This window comes from Trachurus japonicus, chromosome 21 (assembly GCF_045865225.1).
Source record: "Trachurus japonicus isolate A0001 chromosome 21, Traja_1.0".
In the NCBI taxonomy this organism is placed as follows: domain Eukaryota; kingdom Metazoa; phylum Chordata; class Actinopteri; order Carangiformes; family Carangidae; genus Trachurus; species Trachurus japonicus.
The window spans coordinates 25,278,819-25,298,448 of NC_140927.1; the positions used below are offsets into that span (position 1 = coordinate 25,278,819).

Sequence of the window (19,630 nt, forward strand, 5' to 3'; positions counted from 1 at the left end):
ACACGTTGGTGTTTATAGATAGCTCTCTAATATATTAATGTACAAAATATAGAATCTTAAAATATCTGATAGGGTTTGGTGTTCTGAAGTCAAAATACAAAATGTCGAAGATTTAGAAAAAAGCTCTTCATTGACATCCTCTTAGTGTTTCAGGTGTGTTTATATGCTGTCGATACCGTAGTGTGGAGTGTGTGATTTTAAAAACGTCACTTTCTGGAAACACTGCTGAGTGTTTTTTTTACCTCCTTCCTTCACCTGCAAGACTCACTCTTCTTCTTCTTCTTCTTCTTCGCCCCATAAGACGCGACTGAGCCGTTCTGATTGGCCGACATGATCGGTTATTGATACGAGGACAGGTAGCGGGCGCTGTGGTTGGTGCTGGCGGCTGTGAGTGTTTTTCCTCGACCCACCCACGCTTGAGATTTTGTACCTGTAACCACGACAACCATGGACAAAAAATGTTGTTTCACATACAGTACATAAAAATCATATACATACACATAAAACCTGTGTGTGTGTGTTTTACATGTACATATACACTTCAGCAGGAGAAAGGCAGAGAGAGACGGGAAGTTTCACGTCTTCCCGCAGGTTTGTCCGACCGAACCGCCTTCGGGAAAAAAAAAAAATCTGGCAGACTGAAGCAAATAAAAATTTCTCTGAACCTAAGTTTTTTTTTTTTTTTTCCTGTAGGAACCTCACAAAGCCGGCAAAAGTCTTGTTTTGTGTTTGTTTGCTTTTGTTTTTTCGCCCCCGCTCTGATTGGACGTCTTTGGTCTCCGTGTCAGAGTCAGGCTTAGCTGGGCCTCTGCCGCTCAAGTCTCCTCCGCTAGCTGAGCTTTGGGATGACTGCTCCTCCTCGCCGTCTGTCCGTCCATCCGTCCTCGCCGTGGCCTCGCTGGGTTCAAAGAAAGGTTTCTGCCTGAAGCTGGTCTCGGTCCACTGTGAGCTGTCAGAGGTCCATGAGGCGGCGCCGTGTGACAAGAGGCAGAGTTAACAACCTCCCCCCCGTGTTGTAGTAGGAGTAGTAGTAGTAGTAGTTTGTGGTTTTGAGCGAAGGTTAACTGTTGGGGGGTCCGCTGGTGAGGAAGTAGGTCATCATCTCTCCTTTGCCCTTCACCGTGACCAGGCCTCTGTACTCCAGAGTGTAGTTATAGGAGGTCAACACCTGCTGCAGGTCTGCAGTCACCTGAGGAGGAGGAGGAGGAAGAAGAGGAGGAGGAGGAAGAGGAGGAGGAACGGTGAGGGCATAAGTTTGATTTCAATCATACTTACAATTTTCTGTGCATTTATTATTCTGTCTTTGTTTGACACTTAAAGCAGAAGTAAGCAGAATGTTTGTGTTAATATAAGTCTTAAATAGTTCTATCTTCCGACAGCAATCACTTATATAGAGTGTTTGGTCTGAAACACGGGTCTGTCAGTCACTCTGTAGGATACAAGGAAAGTTTTCTCCTGGGCTTACAGCAGAACAACCTTTATCCAATGAGGAGAGAGAACGGCATAAAGGGGCAGTCCTCTCTGTGTGTGCAGCCAAGGGATGCGCCTGAATGTGGTGACGTAGGGACGAGGGCGGGGACTGCTAACTCCATCCGCTGACCGGAAGTTAGACAAAACCACCGGATCACTTACTTCTGCTTTAATGACTAATAACAAGCACTGATGTGATTTTCAGTCTGTGTTAACACAGTTACATTTTGAATCACATTTAAAGACTTTTTTTTTTTTTTTAAGTTTTATCAAAAGGCTTTTTTATAGTGTCTCCTTTTAAAGCTGTGTGACATTTTCAGTCTATTTTTATTCCTTCCTTCCTTATTCTTGCATCAACACTTGAACTTTCGATGTTGCACCTCCAGATGACATCGCTGTCGTTGTCGTTAACTTTGGGTTTTGAGTTTCTGTGTTTCGTCTTATCCCTGCTTTATCCTTGTTGCCTGCTCAATTTACCTTTGTGTTCTTTTATGAAGCACTTTGTAAAGCTGTTTTTTTTTTATTGTGCTTTAAATGCGATACAAATAAGACTTTATTTTAGGTTTATTATACTCGTTTGAAAAAGATTAAGGTTGCACCGCCTCGGTGGGTCTTTGCCTTGTGAAGTGCTTAACGAAATAAACTGAATCGATTGTTTTATTTACCAACATAAAATCTACTACAATTTATCATTGTCTCATTTATCATTTTATTAATTCACCAAAATGCAAAGGCTCAGAAACCCAAATTCAAAACACTAAACAACAGAAATTCTTTGACCAATCAGAAGCTGCTATCCACAAAATGTCAATGTCAATGTCTGTGGAAGGACAGCTCAGCCTCTCATCAGTTTTTCATTAAAAGCAAAGCATAATAACAATGTAATTAATATAAAATAATGTTAACTGATGTTTAATGAAATATAGACAGAGATTAGACTTTTTCAAGAACCTGTCTTCTGTGATTCTCTCTGTGATATTAATTTAATGTATCTAAAGACATAAAGAACATAATTAAAGTGTTGCTGTCCAACACAAAAGGTGGATTCGAGGCCGATGACGTCATGGCGCTGCAGCTTCATTAGGAATCACTGGTTCATATTTGCTCCCTGGTTAATGGTTTTTCTGGAGACGAGTGAGATCAAATTAAAGGTTTCCATCTGTGTTCAAAGCAGCTTTGAGTTATTAAGCTTTAATGATTCCACATCTGATTGAGCCAAACCAATACGGCCATTTATAATTAACATTTTTCATTAACCTGAATAGACTTATTCTAAATCCAGCCAGCAGCCACAGTGTGTGAAGTGCAGTTTCACAGAGCTGATGCACATTAGATGAATTCCTGGTTTCAATGACCAACACTAGATTGTGGCTAACACTCATCCTGAGCACTGAAACACTGTATATTTAGTTTTAGCTTTAACTTTTTTCCTATCCTTAAACTAAATGAATCTGCAGTCTGTGATTGCCTCATTTGTCTATGATTGGTTTTAGGTTGAGCCATTTAAACCATCTAGAAATATTATCTTAACATCATCATTTACTTTAATTTGACTTTATCATGTATAAAGTAGAATATTTAATCACAGGTGGTCTCACCTGGATCCTCTCCGGTACACCTGTGCTGTCCATGCGACTCGCCACGTTCACCGTGTTGCCCCAGATGTCATACTGAGGCTTCCTGGCCCCGATCACCCCGGCAACCACAGGGCCCATGTTAAGACCTGACAAACAAAACAAACACCAGACAACACAGAGTTTCTTAATTACCACCAAAAGAAGCTGAACAAAACAAACAAAAAAAAAAAATCGATACTTAAAGGAATAGTTCACCAAAAAATGAAATTCAGTCATTATTGACCTTCATGCTGATGAATACTCCAGAGTAGTTTTTTATTCCTCAAAGTGCATCTGGAGACCCGGGAGGCCGGTTCGTAGTCCAACGAAAACTTTATATGGGAGTAATAGCGCCCGACACAAAAAGGTCCATAAAACTACACAAAAACCATTTAATATTCCTCCACACCGCTCGTCCGCTGCAATCAAAGTGTCCTGAAGGGATATAGTCCAGAGTTTACCTGAAACGTCATTTAGGACATTTTAACAGCCTAAACAGTCCTGTATTGGAGAGATATTGAGAGTGCGCCCCAGGAAAATTGAATAGAGGACTGTTTAGGCTGTAAAAATGTCCTAAATGACCTCGTTTCCAGTCAACTCTGGACTATATCCCCCCAGGACACTTGGATTGCAGCGGATGAGCAGTAAGGAGGAATATTACAATATTACAATTGTGTAGTTTTATGGACCTTTTTGTGTCGGGCGCTATTACTCTCATATAAAGTTTTCGTTGGACTATGAACCGGCCTCCCGGGTCTCCAGATACACTTTGAGGAATACAAAACTACTCTGGAGTATTCATCAGCAAAAGGGTGAATTCCATTTTTTGGTGAACTATTCCTTTAAACCGACAAAGGAGTGAACTCCGTGTGCAGCTCACCTATCTTCATTTTGAAGTTGTTGAAGGAGTGCTCGTTGATGTACTTCATCTGGTCCATCATCCTCATGGCGTAGTCGGCCAGAGCGCGGATGTGCGAGCGCCCGGCCTTGTCGTACGTCGAGTCGTTGAGGCCGGACGCCGCCATGTAGGTGGAGCCGATGGTCTTGATCTTCTCAAGCTGACGGAACTGATCCTCGCTAATGATCTAATGGAGGAGAGAGAGAGAGAGACGAGAAGAGAATAGAATTTAACGTTCAGGGTTTTAATCCATAAATTCTTCTATACTGAGCAGGATTTGGGTTCGGCTTCACTGGATCCAATTCTGAGTTGGTGAAATGACCTCATTCTCTGAGCTGCAGCTCCAACAGAGCTATTGATTTTTTATTTCCTCTGTGCTTTTAGGAGCAAAGAGTAATGTGCAAAAAAGAGTTTTAGCCTCTAAACCCGCATTTTATCAATATTTTAGATTCATATTAACTTAAATCACTCTGTCTAATGTTTTATCACCCATCTAGTTACCACAGTGAAGCATCTAGCATTCTCCTACTGTCATTTATCTTCATGCAGCATTATGAACTTTGTATCATGTGCATTTTAAGTGTCATTTCTTAAGTATGAAGTGAGTAAATGTTCACTGAGTACTGCAATGCTGAGCCTGTGTTTTGTTTTTTGTTTTTTTTCCTTTCTCCCTTCTTTCCTTGAATTATTTTTTTTCACACATTCACTTTTTTTCTTTATATATGTGCATTATGTGTGTATGTACAGTATGTGTATGTATATATATATTTAATTATTATTATTTTTCATTACTACTAACTTATTTATTTATTTTTAATTGATTTATATTTCTTACTACCTGCCAACTTCGATATTTATGCTTCTTTATTGATCTTATTAGTCTATTTATTCATTTATTTTTATCTATTCATACATTAATTTATTCACTTATTTACCCTCTTTTTCTCTTCCTCTATCAACCCATATTTTTTTTCTTTTCTTTTAACTATGTGTCCATCTGCTGGGGCTGGTGCTGGAGGGATGGGGGTGGGGGGTTGGTATCTGTTCTGGGGTATGCTGAATTTATATCTGTAATTAGAACACTATTGTTTTTCTATATGTAAAATTCAATAAACAGACTGTTGAAAAAAAAAGTGAGTAAATGTTCTCGTTTTACTTGGAAACAAAACAGTCGACTGAAGCACGTCTCACCTCGTCAAAGTCGGCGATGATCTCGTTGAGCAGCCGCAGACACTCCACGCCCTCGTTGTTGGCCTCCAGCTCCACGTAGAACTCGGAGAAGTTGCTGATGGAGGCGAACATGACGGCCACGCACTCGCACGACTGGTAGTAGAGCTCGTCGTTGCGGCGCTCGCGCTGCAGGAAGTGGGCGGCCACGTCTTTGGGCAGGATGTTGTGGAGCAGGCGGCGGTTGTAGGCCTGCAGCTCCTCCATCTCCTCCTTCTCCTCCGTGGCCTGGAGAAGAGAGAGGGGGGGGGGAACTTCACTACACACAATGAAGGGGTTCACAGAGGATGTAATGATGGGATGCTCTCTGAGGGAACACCATTACTGCAGCTAGTGTTGTTTCTATTTACTCGACTGCCCTTTGGCCAGTCTCACTATTTTTTACCTTGGGTGTTATCTGCCTTTTCAACTTTCCCAGAGCTGCTCGCAGGGCTGGAGCCTCCTTGTTGTTGGTTTTTAAAAAATACCCTGTTATTCCTCCTCACCTGGATTATCACCCACAGGCAGCACAGCTGCCTCAGGACCTCCAAGAGATGTCACTGAGCCCCGGAGCCTCCCCGACCACATTTTATTATGAAATTAATACTTCACTTGACTTCTCATTTGACTATCCTACTTTATCAGCACCCATGGGCCTGAAGGTGACTCTGAAAAGTTTTTAGCATGTTCGCTCTCAGAGGAGAGAAGCACTTCGGCACTTTCACTGCAAAAACTCAAATATCTTACCAAGAATATTTGTCAAAATGTCATTTCTAGTCAAAACAAATCTCATTATACTAAAAAGTTTTTCTTCCTTATTACAAGCACAAAAAACTTGCTTTCACTGGCAGATTATTCAACTTATTTCAAGTGAATATTTGTTATTTGTTATTTCTCCTCTTCAATCTACACGTCCACTCCTGATGTGCTCGTTCCTTCACAACAAAACTTCTCACTCTGCTGCAGAGCGATGATACACAGTGTTATTCCTGTTGAGGCCTAAATACCTTTCTCACATACACTCCCTGAGGATTTTTCAGCAAATATGAGCTAACAGAAACTTATTAACTTGAGCTTTTTACAGGGAAAATGTGTAATTGCACTGAAATGAAAGGACACAGAGGGACCTCAGTCTAATCAGAGGATTAAGGAGATGTCATGCAATTTGACTTCCATAGAGAGAGAGGAGGACAACATTTTATGGACAATTTAGAGTTCCCAGAATGCATTTCTCTCCCTGTGACGCAGGCACCGACCTGCAGCTTCCAGAGGAAGTCCAGCCTGGCCGTGGACTCCACCTGCTGAGCGTGAAGGTAGAGGGCGAGCACGAAGACGGTGATGACCACCGGGGTCATGATCTTCAGAGGAACCTTGGAGTCCACCACACAGCTGGATGTCAACACACACACACACACACAGACAGATTAGATTTTTATGTGTTGTTATACCAAGATCTGAGCCAGTTCAATCAATAGGTCTCGTCCAACATCCATGTGTTAAATAAAGTTCTGTTGAATGGATGTAACAGACGACTCTGGAAGACTGGGACAAAAAACACAAGCTGCCCTCTACATCTTGGCTCATTAGCGACAGCATCTGTTGCCAGCAGGTCATTATAGTTACATTGGTGCCAGGACAGTGATAATGATGCTGTTAGCTTAATCAGATGATGGAGGTGATGCTGTGGGTCTCCGAGGAAACAGAAAGCTGCCATCAGGCTCACCTTGTTCCGTTCATGTGCTCGCTGTGAGGGGAGGGAACAGAGGAGAGCCAATCAGCTGTCAGAGCATCTGCATACTGTCAACCAACACAAACACACACACACATATATATATATATATATATACACTGCCTGTCCAAAAAAACAATCACCACTTGGATTTAAGCTAATAGGTCAGAGCCTCGCATTGGATAATTACTGCATGGACGGTTATGTTTCAGCTGGCAACAACTTCTCTAACCCTAACTGATGCAGTCTCATTTCTTAAACAACCATGTTGGATGTCAAATTATTGGCATCAAGCAAATAAAACATCTAAGGAGGTTTCTGAAACTACTAAAATTGGGTTAGGAACTGTCCAACGCATTATTACAAACTGGAAGGAGAGTGGAGAACCATCATCTTCAAGGAAGGAACGTGGTCCAATGTGACCACAGAGTCCAGACCTCAACCCCACTGAGAGCAATTCTCATTTAATACGATTCAGAATCGAAAAATCAAAATCGATTTAAAAAAATAAAACAATTCAACAAATCTGCTGGCCTTCGGTCTCCATTTCCTTAGAATTTAAAAGGCAGCATGTTTAACTGCACAATTCTTTTTGTTACAATATGTGATATTGCTTTTATGCAACAGTTTCAACAATTCCATCTAAGCATGGATAAATGTTTAAAACTCAATAAATGTGAAAAAGACACTTTAGTCATTCTGTCTTGCAAAGCAGACTGGAGTAGATCATGAGGATCCTTTTCACACCGATAGACTGAAGCAGGAATCATTATGAATCAAATCGTTTTGAATCGAAAATCTGTTTTGAATCGAATCATAGCCCCAAAAATCAGAATCTAATCTAATCGTGAGATAGTAAAAGATTCCCACCTCTAGTTGTGACATTGTAGAAGCTTACTGAAACGATGCCACAGCAAATGCATGCCGTAATCAAAGCTACAGTAAAGACGGTCAAACTAAATATTGGAGTGTGTGACTTTTTTTTTGGACGGGCAGTATATATACTGTATATATATAATATGTATATAGAGCGGTATTGAGGTGACTCACAGGACATTGATGGCGTTGGCCATGACCAGCAGGTCCTGGTTGTCGAACAGGTTGACTTTGGGCACCTCCATGATGAGAAGGTAGAGCAGCTCGATGAAGAGCATGAGGAAAAGTTTGCCGAGGCTGCTGACCTGCAGGAAGACGGAGCAGGCCAGCAGGCTGAGCAGCACGCAGCACGAGAAGTACTGAGACACAACAGGAGACAGAGAGAGAGAGTTAGTAAAGGTACACTTGTTTTTACATCTCTGGATATGAAGGTTTATTTCCTGTAACAGACTGAATGAGTCACATCCAGAGGTGTGAGAATAAAACAGACAATAAACTCAGTGTTTTGACCACTCAGCTGTTCAGTTAAACATCGCTGTGCGAGCTGAGAAACCTGCAGTTACCTTCACTTAGCACCCACTTGTTCTGCTACCATCCACAATTATATCACTGTGAAATCTCATAATATACAAACACAAGTGTGTTACCGCCACACACAGAAGTTTATTGCTCTTTTTATTGCAAAGACGCGTCGTTTTTAAAGCCGTAAAGTACCTGAGCTGTTTCACACCAGACGTCACACGGAAAGAAAACAACTTTACACTAATGAATGAGACTGTTTGACTAGTTCAATATGATGATTATCATGCAGGCTAATGTCAGCACACAACAATACAATAAGACTACACTTGTAAAGGATTCAGAAATGGTTTGTAATGAGGTTGATAACACTTTCTAAATCATACATAAATTATTAAAGACAAACTGCAACACAGTTTTTATACATTTCTGCAGACTCGCTGTGAAGAAGAAGCAAATTACTTATTAATCTTACTAATGAGTTACCAGCATTTACAACTGGTACAAGGAGCCATATTGTCATTCCCCTTTATTTCAAACAACAAGAAGAAATACATAAAAAAAATTAAATGAAACTGAAAAAATGATAATGAAGATAATTGAACAAAAAGGATTAAAATAAGACGCCTGTTGGGACCTTAAAACATGAATCTGCTCATTTGATATGATAATATGATATTCTGTCATGTCATCCTAACGTCAAATTAAAAACTGAAATTTGAATTAACAGTGTTTTATTGCTATGAACTAACAAATATGGGAAAAACAAAGAAAGCAAAGTAACTGTTGTGGTCTCACTGTTTGGCAACAGATCGTCTTTTTATCGAATGTGTCAAGTGAGTTATGTTGTGTTTGGTATAATAAACATTCATAAATCCTTTATGAGGGTAGTCTCACTGTGAGGTGGTGCCAAAAATGTTATCTTTTCTCCTTTTTGCAGACAAAATTATTGCTCATTCTGAGTTGAAGTTTTTAAAAATCTTAGTTACGCGGTAAACTGGCATCTGTGCACAGCACCTGTTGAAATAAACAACATAAACACAACCAACACTAGAAGCTACTTGGAGTCAGAAATCATACTGTACTATGCAAATAAAGAGTGCACACACACGCACAAACATGCACGCTCACACACACAGAACAAGGCACACCTGTACCTCAGGGAAGCTGCAGACGAGGGCGTGGTCCACACAGGGGCTGTGCTGGGAGTCCAGGCTGTAGTTGAGCTGCTGGGCGTGACAGGCGTTCACGCTGTCCAGGCTGATGTTGAGCTCCGCTGTGATGCAGCCGCGCAGGTCGTGACCGCTGCAGGTGAACTGGACAGAGAACAGTGCATATATTTTTAAAAAAGTCATCAACAGGGTTCCCACACTTTTCTTGAAATCATCTTCCAGGACTTTTTCAGGACATTTTCAGCGGCCACAGTCTGACAGACATGTTAGTACGCCATACAAATGTTCTTTTCAAAAATTGTACCTCATTTTGTACATTTAACCAGTGTCTTTCTATGTTTATTCCTCCTTTATACCCTCAGAAGTCTGATTTAAAGATGTACAGTCTACAGCTCTAACTTATCTATGAAATAATCTCTTACATGCTTAGAAATGATGACAAATTTATCAGAGAACAACACAGATGTTGTTTTTGTTTTTAAAAAACACCCAAAACATCTCTCTGCAGCTCCTCTATCTGTCACTCAGCAGAGGAGAGAAAACCCTCATGCTCGCCGTCCAATACTGGAAACACTCATCAACTCAAAGTCTCTAGTTCTTTCGCTATAGGCACTTCTTTGGAAAATAAATCCTTTGTGGGGTCTGAAAAAGTCAAATAGAGCTCTGGTAGCTGAGGTCACAATGTGATATATAATTTTCCAGGACATTTGACTTTTTCCCCCCTCATTTTCCATGTGTTTTTCATGACTGGAAAATTGGTCAACCATTTTCCATGTTTTCCAGGACACGTGGGAACCCCGAACAAGCTCGTCTGAGGACTGTTTCTTTTAATTCTGTTAATAAGAACTTACAATATTGATGAAAGCTGAGAGAAAGACGATGATGATGGTGAAGACTCCCACCAGGGTGCTGTTCAGCCTGGACTGGACGATCCTCTTAGAGAGCGTCTGCAGGACGACTGGGAACAGCTGCAGCGACGAGACAGTGAATAAGCCACTTAGATCAGATAAATAAATGAATAAATACCTAAACAAACACTTAAATATGACGTATTGCTGATATAAGATGTGACAAGGTATTAGGTAACACACAATAAACTGAAACCTGCTGTCGAACCAATTTTTCTCATGTAGTACCTGATTAGAGAGGAAGTGACAGTACAGGTCTCTCTGTACACTCAGTTCATGTACAAGTAGATTTTTTTTTCTCCCAGTAACAAAAAACATGAGTCATCAGTAAGAAGCATCAGGAGCAGCTCAACTTTTATCTCCTGTGCCCCCAAAGGCCCATCAACAGGCGTCAAGAGCAGCGAGGGGATGAAGCCAAAAGCCTCCTGAGTCCAACAAAACAACTGAAGCGTGTTCGAGTGACTGATTAATTGATTGACAGGCTGATTGATTGGTTTTTAATCTCAAGGTTGCACCCTCATTAGCTAATAAGGCACCAAATATGAGGCTGATATTGCAAAACAAAACTCATCCTGCCTTCTTTGCTACAGTCTACAAACTGAAGAGAAAGAGAGGAAGAAGCGAACAAAGACAAAAGTGAGTGAACAAAGATGTAATTCATGCAATATTTTACTAAAAACTTGTCCATTCTATCACCCGATGGAGGACACAAAGAACATAAAAAGGGTTTTATTTCAGTGCTGCCTAAATTGGCCCGAAAAAAGGACGCGGTGTCCCGACTCTGATGTGTGTAATAAATAAATACAGGGCAGAGCGATCACAGACAGTTAACAGTTGGAGTGCAGTTTGCAGTCTGCTACTGTGGTCGTTTACGAGATTTAGAGCTAACGTGGAGCGCAAGGTTGAACGCTCTCGACTGCAAAAGTCTTTAGGATGTGACAAAGAGGTCGAACGCCCCCTCCCCACCACCCCTCCACAAATAGGAAACACACTGACACAACCTTTGATTGAAGTGAGTGGGACTCAAGAGCAAAGCATCTTGGGAATGTTATGGCATCTTTAAATCCCAGACATCAAAGAAGATACTATAGATATACATGATTCACATCCTACACCTGAAATAAGCTCTGGCACAAGTCAAATCTCTATAATTTCATTATTGTAGTCGGGGGAACATCGGGTCTGTGCTTTGATTTAAGGTAAGTAAAAACCTCTCCTCAGAATATAACTTGTGTTAAACACATTAATCCACCTTTACACGGTATGGTCCTTTAAAGACGTCCTGAAGTAGCTCTCAGAGTGCTACGCAGTTTCACACAGTATTTGTTTCCGGTAAAAACATGAAGCTATGCAGGGACATGACACAGACCACGGTTATTGATTGGTACGCTGAATGTAGGTTAAGCACCACAATTATAATTGGGCATAAAATTAGGAATGCCCTCGAGTGCAGGAAGAGAAAATACATCAATTTTTGTTGTAAAAATACTCAGATAACAACTTTTTGATAAGAATTTGGCAAATATCAACAGATAAATTCCACGATGGTGGACAATAAAGTTTTATGGGAAGTCTCAGTTTTTCGATTTTATCATAAATTTGCAGAAAAGAAGAAAACATGTCTTTATGTATTGTAAATGAACAGTTAATATGTAGATACAGGGTCAAGGCAAGAAAAAGACAATTTTCACTCAATGGGGGCTTTAAATTACAATAATAACGCAATGGCAACATCTGCACTCTCTAAAAAAAACTATGTGTCATGAGCTAACACATCTGGATCCATCTGCAAATACATCATCAAACCTGCAGCCTGATAATAGAGTCAATAGATTTGTCTTTGTGAGGTCTGACACTGGAGAAATGAGAAGCGAAAAGAGAAAAGCTGTCACTGCATCTCTGTACTAAAGGAGTTTGAAATACATTTTCTATACAACTCCATCCTTTAAAAAAAAAAGGCTCCTAATCACTCATCAATTCTCAGTCAGGAGAAGCTCTGTGCTTTAGATCTGCAGCTCTTTTCTTTTTGACGTTAATCACATTCATCACCAACGGAGACGGCTCACCCCAAAACAGCAGTAGATAGCTGAGACGAACATGACAGCCGTCAGGATAATGAGACAGGTGATGAAGAAGCCGATCATCAGACTGGAGCTGCAGACAACAACAGACAGAGAGAGATAGATACTGTGTTATTATACACTGTACATATGTTTATTTCTGTCTGTAGTCTGCGTCTGTGTCACGACTGAGGAGGCGGTGACGACCTTGTGTGAGGGTAAATAACATGGAAGTCAGAGGTGCATGTGTGTGTGTGTGGGTGTGACAGGAAGAGAGAGAGAGAGTGTGTGGAGACCGTGAAGAAGAGGGAGAGATGAAGGAAAACAGATTAAACAAAGAGACGGAGGAGGCACAGCGAGGAGACGGCGTGGGAGGGAGAGACTCTGAGGAGGGAGGTGAAGACAGGAATAAAAGACGAAAGGTGTGTGTGTGTGTGGGGGGGGGGTAAGATGAAAGGATGGAGAGGAGAGGTTAATAAAGAGGCGGCTGAAGGAGATCGATACTGAGAGAGGAGCAGGGAGGGAAGTCTGAGTGTGGAGGAGATGAAATAAAAACAAGAGGAAGGAGGGAGAGAAGGAGCTTTTTGAGCCTGGCTGCTGCTCATACACAGATTTTATTATGATGATGATGATGATTTTAAACTCAGATTCCCTCTTTCTCACTCAGTTATTCAGATTCTTAGTCATAACAAAGACTTGAGTTTCTTTTACTTTTATGATTCTGCTCAGCCAAGAGTCGAAGACGGAGGAACTTGCAGCAGAAACTGTGTCGACTGAAGTGACAAGTAGAGTTTGAACCGAAGGTTTGGAGAAACCGACCACATCCGACACCAGAAGTTTTATCACTTTCTAGTAAAACCTGGTTCATAAAAGACAAACTGGTTGTGTAACTACTGGATCTATTAACACTTATTAGATTGGATGTTTATGAATGATTTTTTATGTAGATTTAAGACATTAATCAACTAAGATAGCTTCATGGTTAACAGGTTGTTGGACTACTTGGACTTTAAAGGATGATTCAGGCTTTTTATATTTTTATGATTTGGATCAGTAATAAATAAATTATTGTATACACATAGGTGGATGGGCTTGTGTTGGATCTGCTAATCCTTACACCGTACATAGATATTTTTAAACTTATATGTGAACTGGTCGTGAGGTAAATCACAGTTTGCAGGATTTACAATAGACTTTTTAGATTTCTTGTGTCTCTTGACCTGTTGGACTTGTTTGTAGAGGTGGAGCTGTGTTGCTACAGGTCAGTAATGATGACTGTACAGTCAGTAAAGCACCACAACCAACAGAAATAAAAGAAAAAACAATGACAATGTTGTTAATTTGAAATATCTTCTGTATCATATTTGCTGTAAATGTGTTCACACAGCTCAGAGTGCTGGATGCTGGTGTTTGTACGAGGGGGGACTCATCACACTGGTTGACTACTACAGCAGCTGTTGAATCCTGCTGCTGCTGCTGCTGCTGCTGCTGTTGTAAAAAAGACTGAAGTGTCTGTCTGTGAGGAGACTAATTACTGTCTTCCCACTCTTTAGTCACAACGAAGAAGGAGATGAAGAAGAACCGCTGTTGACTCACGGTGGCACGATGACGATCTGGATGAAGCAGATGAAGAGAAAAACGAGGGAGGCGCAGGCAACGTACGCCCCGAACCTGGAGTCCACCTGTTTGGAGTACTGCAGCGAGGAGAGAGAGACGGTGATTCAATATGTGACAATTAACTTCTTGACAATGTTAGACAGACTAAAAAACATCTTCAAATTAAAAGCTTTGAAATAAGTTTTTTCCCCACAAAATGCCTCATTCTCAAATACAGAACTTTTTTTTTTTTAATGTTAAAGCTGAAGTAAGCGATATTTTTGTGTTAATATAAGTCTTAAATAGTTATATCTTCCGACAGCAATCACTTATATAGAGTGTTTGGACCGAGACACGGGTCTGTCAGTCACTCTGCTCTGCTCTGAGCTGAGGAGAAAACTTTTCTCGTATCCTACAACCTTTATCCAATGAGGAGAGAGAACGGCATAAAGGGGCGTGTGTGTGCAGCCAAGGGATGCGCCTGAATGTGGTGACCTAGGGACGAGGACCAATAGATCCATGACGAGGGCGGGGGCTGCTAACTCCATCGGCTGACAAGACGTTATGGTGCGTTCAAGGCAACCCGTAACTCGTGTTTTTCCGACCTGTGAAGTCGTACCAGTTCGATCTGGTACGAGTTCACGGGTCAGAAGCTACTGTACGAGTGGCCGTTATAGTGACTTTCACAGGTAAAACAGGTCGGAGAAACACGAGTTACGGGTTGCCTGGAACGCTACAAAGTCGTAAGTTGTGACTTGAAGCTGTAACTTACGGTTTCAAAAGCCTGCCTGGAACGCAGCATTAGCCAAAACGACCGGATCGCTTACTTCTGCTTTAAGTTCTTTATAAATAAAATGAATTATTTGTAATTATTAGAATCTGAAAGCCTTAATACTGTTGCATAACTGAAACTTAACTTTAAATTATTAGAAATAATAAGAATAATACTGATTTTGATCCAAAATTGCAGCTAAAGGTGGATTACAGAAGGAAAAAAAAACTACAGTAGGTAATAGAGCAGCAGCAGACACAGGGTCAATACAATAATTAAAGGGGCAATAAAAAATAAAGCAATATGCAGTACAATCTCTCTTTTAAAATACAAAAAAAGGTATAAAAGGAATAAAAGTCTCAATTTTGAGCTTGTAAAGCCAAGAACAAAGAAAAAGGTGATGTAAAATCAGAGCTTTCAACCGCCGTCACTTTAAAGATCATCTGAAACACTTGAACCTCGACTCCTGAAGACCTCAGACTTAACCTGAGACTAAACCCTGAACCATGCTCTGTGGTTTTCACCCTGATATAAAATAACCCAAACACCACCTGAGGTTTGTCCTGTGGCATAAATAAATCAACAAATACTTCATTAATAAAGACACATGGTTTAACATTGGACGTTTCCTGAAGGACAAACTATATGGTGGAGAGAGTGAGGACAAACAAACCAAACTGATGCAAATCTTTTGTCATTTCTGTGCTGCTGCTTCTCACTGAGAGTTCAAACTACAGCATCAACCCTGCAGAGACTGGTAGACGTATCAACACCGTCTCCTTGGAGCTGCTTCACACAGCTGGAATGAAGTGAGATGATTCAGACTTTCTGCAGAGGGAAGATTGCTTGTCACGGCTAATTACTGGCTGCTATATTGGCTGTGTGTGTGTGTCACGGTGTGTATGTGTGTGTGTGTGTGTCCTGACCTTTTTCTCCAGGTCAGGCTCTCTGAAGGTGAGCAGGAACTTCTTGACGTGTTCGGAGCGCAGCCGGTCGATGCTGCGGGCGTCGATGGCTCGGCCCAGGAACTCGTCCACCTCGTCCTCCGGGTTCAGGTTCTCCTGTGTGTTTCTGAAAATAAAATGCCTGGATAAAACAAGATGAGACTAAGTGATGTTTACGTCTCCAAAGACCTGGAAGAAGGCTCCTATATAGAGAAAACTCGACACCTGCTAATTATTATATAACTGTTAGACTGTCGCCATGACGACCTGCTGCACCCCGGGGCGCAGTATCGTCTGGTTTATGGTACAAGAAGGGAAAAAGACTCTGATGAGCCAGTTCCTTAAATCTGCCAAGTGTCACTTACACTGATTGGCCCCGTTGACAAGAGCTGATCATCTGATGAGATATTGTGCTACACTGTGATTCATTGTGCCATACCATAATATAATTGCACATAGAAAAAAAAATCTGCTAATGTTAATGTGGTCACATGACCCCTCCTGTGCTCCTACACTCAGCATCAAGTAGTAGACGTCTTGTGTCTAATCTTTGCTATATTCATAGAAATCACAAATTTGCCATGAATTATTATTCAAAGCTGAGTATTTAAAGCAGGTCTGATAAGTTGTCTGAAGAGGATCTTGAAGTTTTGTCACGTCTAATTAGATGCGCTTCCTGGATGGAAATATGTCTTGTTAAACTTTCATTCATTCATTTTCTATACCGCTTATCCTGCAGGTCGCCAGTCTATCGCAGGGCTAACACATACAGACAGACAACCACCTTGCTGTGAGGCGACGGTGCTAACCACTGCACCAGGTAAGATACATATTGGATTTGACAAAGACAGGGGACAATACAAAACAACACAGATGATACCAACAGTGCAACATTACTGATAATAATAATGATAATGACATACTGTAGGTACAGTGTCTGATGCAACAAGACGCTGGTCACCACAGTTTATACAGGAGTTAAGGAGAAAATCTTATAAAAAAATCAAAATGAACCAGGTCAGAAGTCTCCCTACAGATTTAGATTGTTTACACTTCACAATCACAGGAATCAGTGAAATGACAAGAAGTGGAAAGGGAGCAGCAAACACCTCCGTCCAGACCTGAACCTTGGACGTGGTGGTTCAGAGCCGACGTCTTAATCCGGCTGATAATAACTCTTAATCGTTGGCAATTAATATCTTAAAGCAGAAGGTAGAGAAGAGTTTTAAAAAGCATTTTCCAGACTCCTGACTTGTTCACCTGAGGTCAGGGTTAATGTTGAAGAGGCAGCAGACATTATATTTCAACACTAGACTGTTATCATCATCTACAGTAAAGATGCTCTCTAATGGAGCATGATTTAAAAAATACAGCATGTACTTCTGGAGGAGGAGGAGGAGGAGGAGGAGGAGGAAGAGGAGGAGGAGGAAGAGGAGGAGGATGGCGTCTACACTTGAGTGAGTGCAGCTCTGTGATCACTGACAGACACTTTTATACTGTGCATGTCACAGCTGGCTGCTCCACTTTATGAGCGCCTCCGTCTGACAGCAGGACGACAACATGTTTGAATTCAGACGGAATCATTTCAACTCCCTGTGAAAAAAGGACTTAAGAGTCTGACACAACTTTATCACAGTCACTAACATTACAAACAGGTGAGGCTGACTCAGCTGACTGTCAATCAGCAGCAGTTACCAGCTGTAAAACCTGCCCCATCCACTTAATATCTGGGTTTCTATGGTAACATGGGGTAACTTTAAAGGGATAGTTCAAAATTTTTGAAAATTGGCCCATTGCCATAATCCATATAGTCATAGCAGTAGGTTCGTTACAGGTTTGTTCGGTGCAAGTTATTTTTAGAACGGTGGAGCAGAGTCGCAAGCTGCTCAGAGCTACGCTACTGAGGCTAATCAGATTTCTTGGTTTCCCTCATCAAACTCATCAAATACACAATCCAACAACTCAAAAACGCTCTGCTGGACAAGTTGTGACCTGCACATTCACCACACTATGAGATAATAACAGAATGTTACAATACACAGTTGTTTTTGAGGCAAATACAGAGACTGCTTGCTGAAAAACTGCCCCCGACAGGAACGCACATCAGAGGTTTTGCATGAATTTACCTCGCAATCAACTCTGTCTGGTAATGTTCCGTTATTATCTCATAAAAATAGCTTGCACCGACAATTAAAGGTAACGAACCTACTCCTAACACTATAGGGATATATTATGGCAATGGGCCAATTCGCCAAACTGTTGAACTATCCCTTTAAGTCCTCCAGCCACAAAAGCTTAAAAATTACTTTGTCTTGTCACTCGTTGTCATGGTTTCTGAGTTTGAAAATGAAAACTAACTGAACAGCAGCAGATTTAAAGCCGTGGTGCAAAATGACTTTTTTTATTTTTTTTCCAAAGCTCCTAAAAAAAACTCTGTGTCTAAGTGTTTTTTCTCCATCATTAAATATTCACAGCTAAATAAACAAGCATCAAAGTTAAAGTTCAGGACGACGTATCCTCAGGCATTTTTTTTATCTTTTTAAAAAATTAAAAACAAACTTGCTCACGTTAATCTGCTTCACCAGGTCTGCAGGGGCTTGGTTTGATCTTGCATGAATGATTGACAGACACACAAACCTGCCTGATTTGCATTCAGATGTTGCCCTTGCTATCTCTCTCCAGCTGAGCCTCCCCCCACTTTGAAAACCAGAGACGAACCGGCAGACGACGAAGACGCAGAGAACGATTTTTTTCAGCCGTTGCGATAGTGACTTAATTGGACGTTTTAATTTTGCATGAGGTGTTTCTGCTGCTCCGTCCACCCCCTGTACCGTCCTGTGGTGTTTGACGTGTTGATGCATCATCAGGTGAAGTTGTGCAGAAACCAACTCCCCACAGAACATAGAAAGACTTTCTTCTTGTTTGTTTGCATATCATTTCTGCAGCAGCAGCAGCGGCAGCAACAGGTTGGAAACTTGACTCGTGTCATTAAACTTTTATGCTCAGCTCTCTAGGTGTTTATAGCATCCAGGTGCACGGTGCTTTAATGCCACCATCTGTGCTTTGTTTGGGCACATTGCAGAGCATCTTAATGGGCGTTTACATCAGTGATAAGCAGCCACAGCGTTAAGTCTCACAGCACTTCAACACACTGCTCATGCTAATGTGTGTTTTCCGCTTTGGGATCGCAGGGATAAAAACACACAGCACAGCAATGTCCTACCTGACTCAAACTCTTTTATAATGACTTTAAAGTTATGCCAGTTATGATTTTCTTTCAGGGTTCATGTTGATTTTGAAATGAGAAGTGCAGGTTGTGATTTACACACATGAGAGTTGACGGTAAGTCACTACTCACTTGTCCTTGGGGTCTTCAAAACCCTGCAAGACACAGAAGAAAACAGAAACATGCAACAATTAGATGTTAACAGATGATTAACTAGTCTGACAGCAACGACTGGAAACGTGACTCCCCCAACTCATCCCATCAAAGATTTACAAATCCCAGTAACCCTTTATACAACTAGACATTATAAACCATGAGTTTAGTTTTAGTAAAAACTTAATTCATCATTTATAAAGCATTCTCCCCCACTAATTAGCTATTAGTTATAAAAGTTTAAATCATCTATAAGAAACGTCTGTGCAGCATACTGTACTGTAACTGTTCATCTCAATACTTTGTTTATCATTTACTGACAGTTAAAAAATGATCTCATGAACCACTGACAACTGCTAAATAACTTGATATAATTTACATTTATAACTGTATTTTTTATAACCCTTTCCACTTTCCTTCTTTAAATCACAGTAAATTCAAACTCTGGAAACTTTAACAACAACTTAGAGCGGAGGAGATAATGA

The 19,630-nt window shown here is 40.9% G+C and overlaps 1 protein-coding gene across 2 annotated transcripts in view; it reads right to left on the reverse strand.

The window, feature by feature from the left end:
- Positions 1-468: 468 nt before the first annotated feature.
- The window catches only part of adcy5 (adenylate cyclase 5), an 88,986-nt gene continuing 69,824 nt past the window's right edge, over positions 469-19,630 (reverse strand). The window contains exons 9-21 of one of the 2 annotated variants that reach the window (XM_085764854.1): positions 19,125-19,147; positions 15,749-15,893; positions 14,051-14,148; positions 12,461-12,548; positions 10,338-10,454; positions 9,472-9,630; positions 7,970-8,154; positions 6,914-6,934; positions 6,447-6,579; positions 5,176-5,439; positions 3,967-4,171; positions 3,069-3,193; positions 469-1,189 (exon numbers count right to left, since the gene is read on the reverse strand). In XM_085764854.1, the coding sequence (XP_085620980.1) occupies positions 1,061-1,189; positions 3,069-3,193; positions 3,967-4,171; positions 5,176-5,439; positions 6,447-6,579; positions 6,914-6,934; positions 7,970-8,154; positions 9,472-9,630; positions 10,338-10,454; positions 12,461-12,548; positions 14,051-14,148; positions 15,749-15,893; positions 19,125-19,147 (1,692 nt within the window). In that variant the 3' untranslated portion in view covers positions 469-1,060. Of the gene's footprint in view, positions 1,190-3,068; positions 3,194-3,966; positions 4,172-5,175; positions 5,440-6,446; positions 6,580-6,913; positions 6,935-7,969; positions 8,155-9,471; positions 9,631-10,337; positions 10,455-12,460; positions 12,549-14,050; positions 14,149-15,748; positions 15,909-19,124; positions 19,148-19,630 lie in introns of both variants that reach the window. The other variant, XM_085764853.1, reaches the window with a different exon arrangement.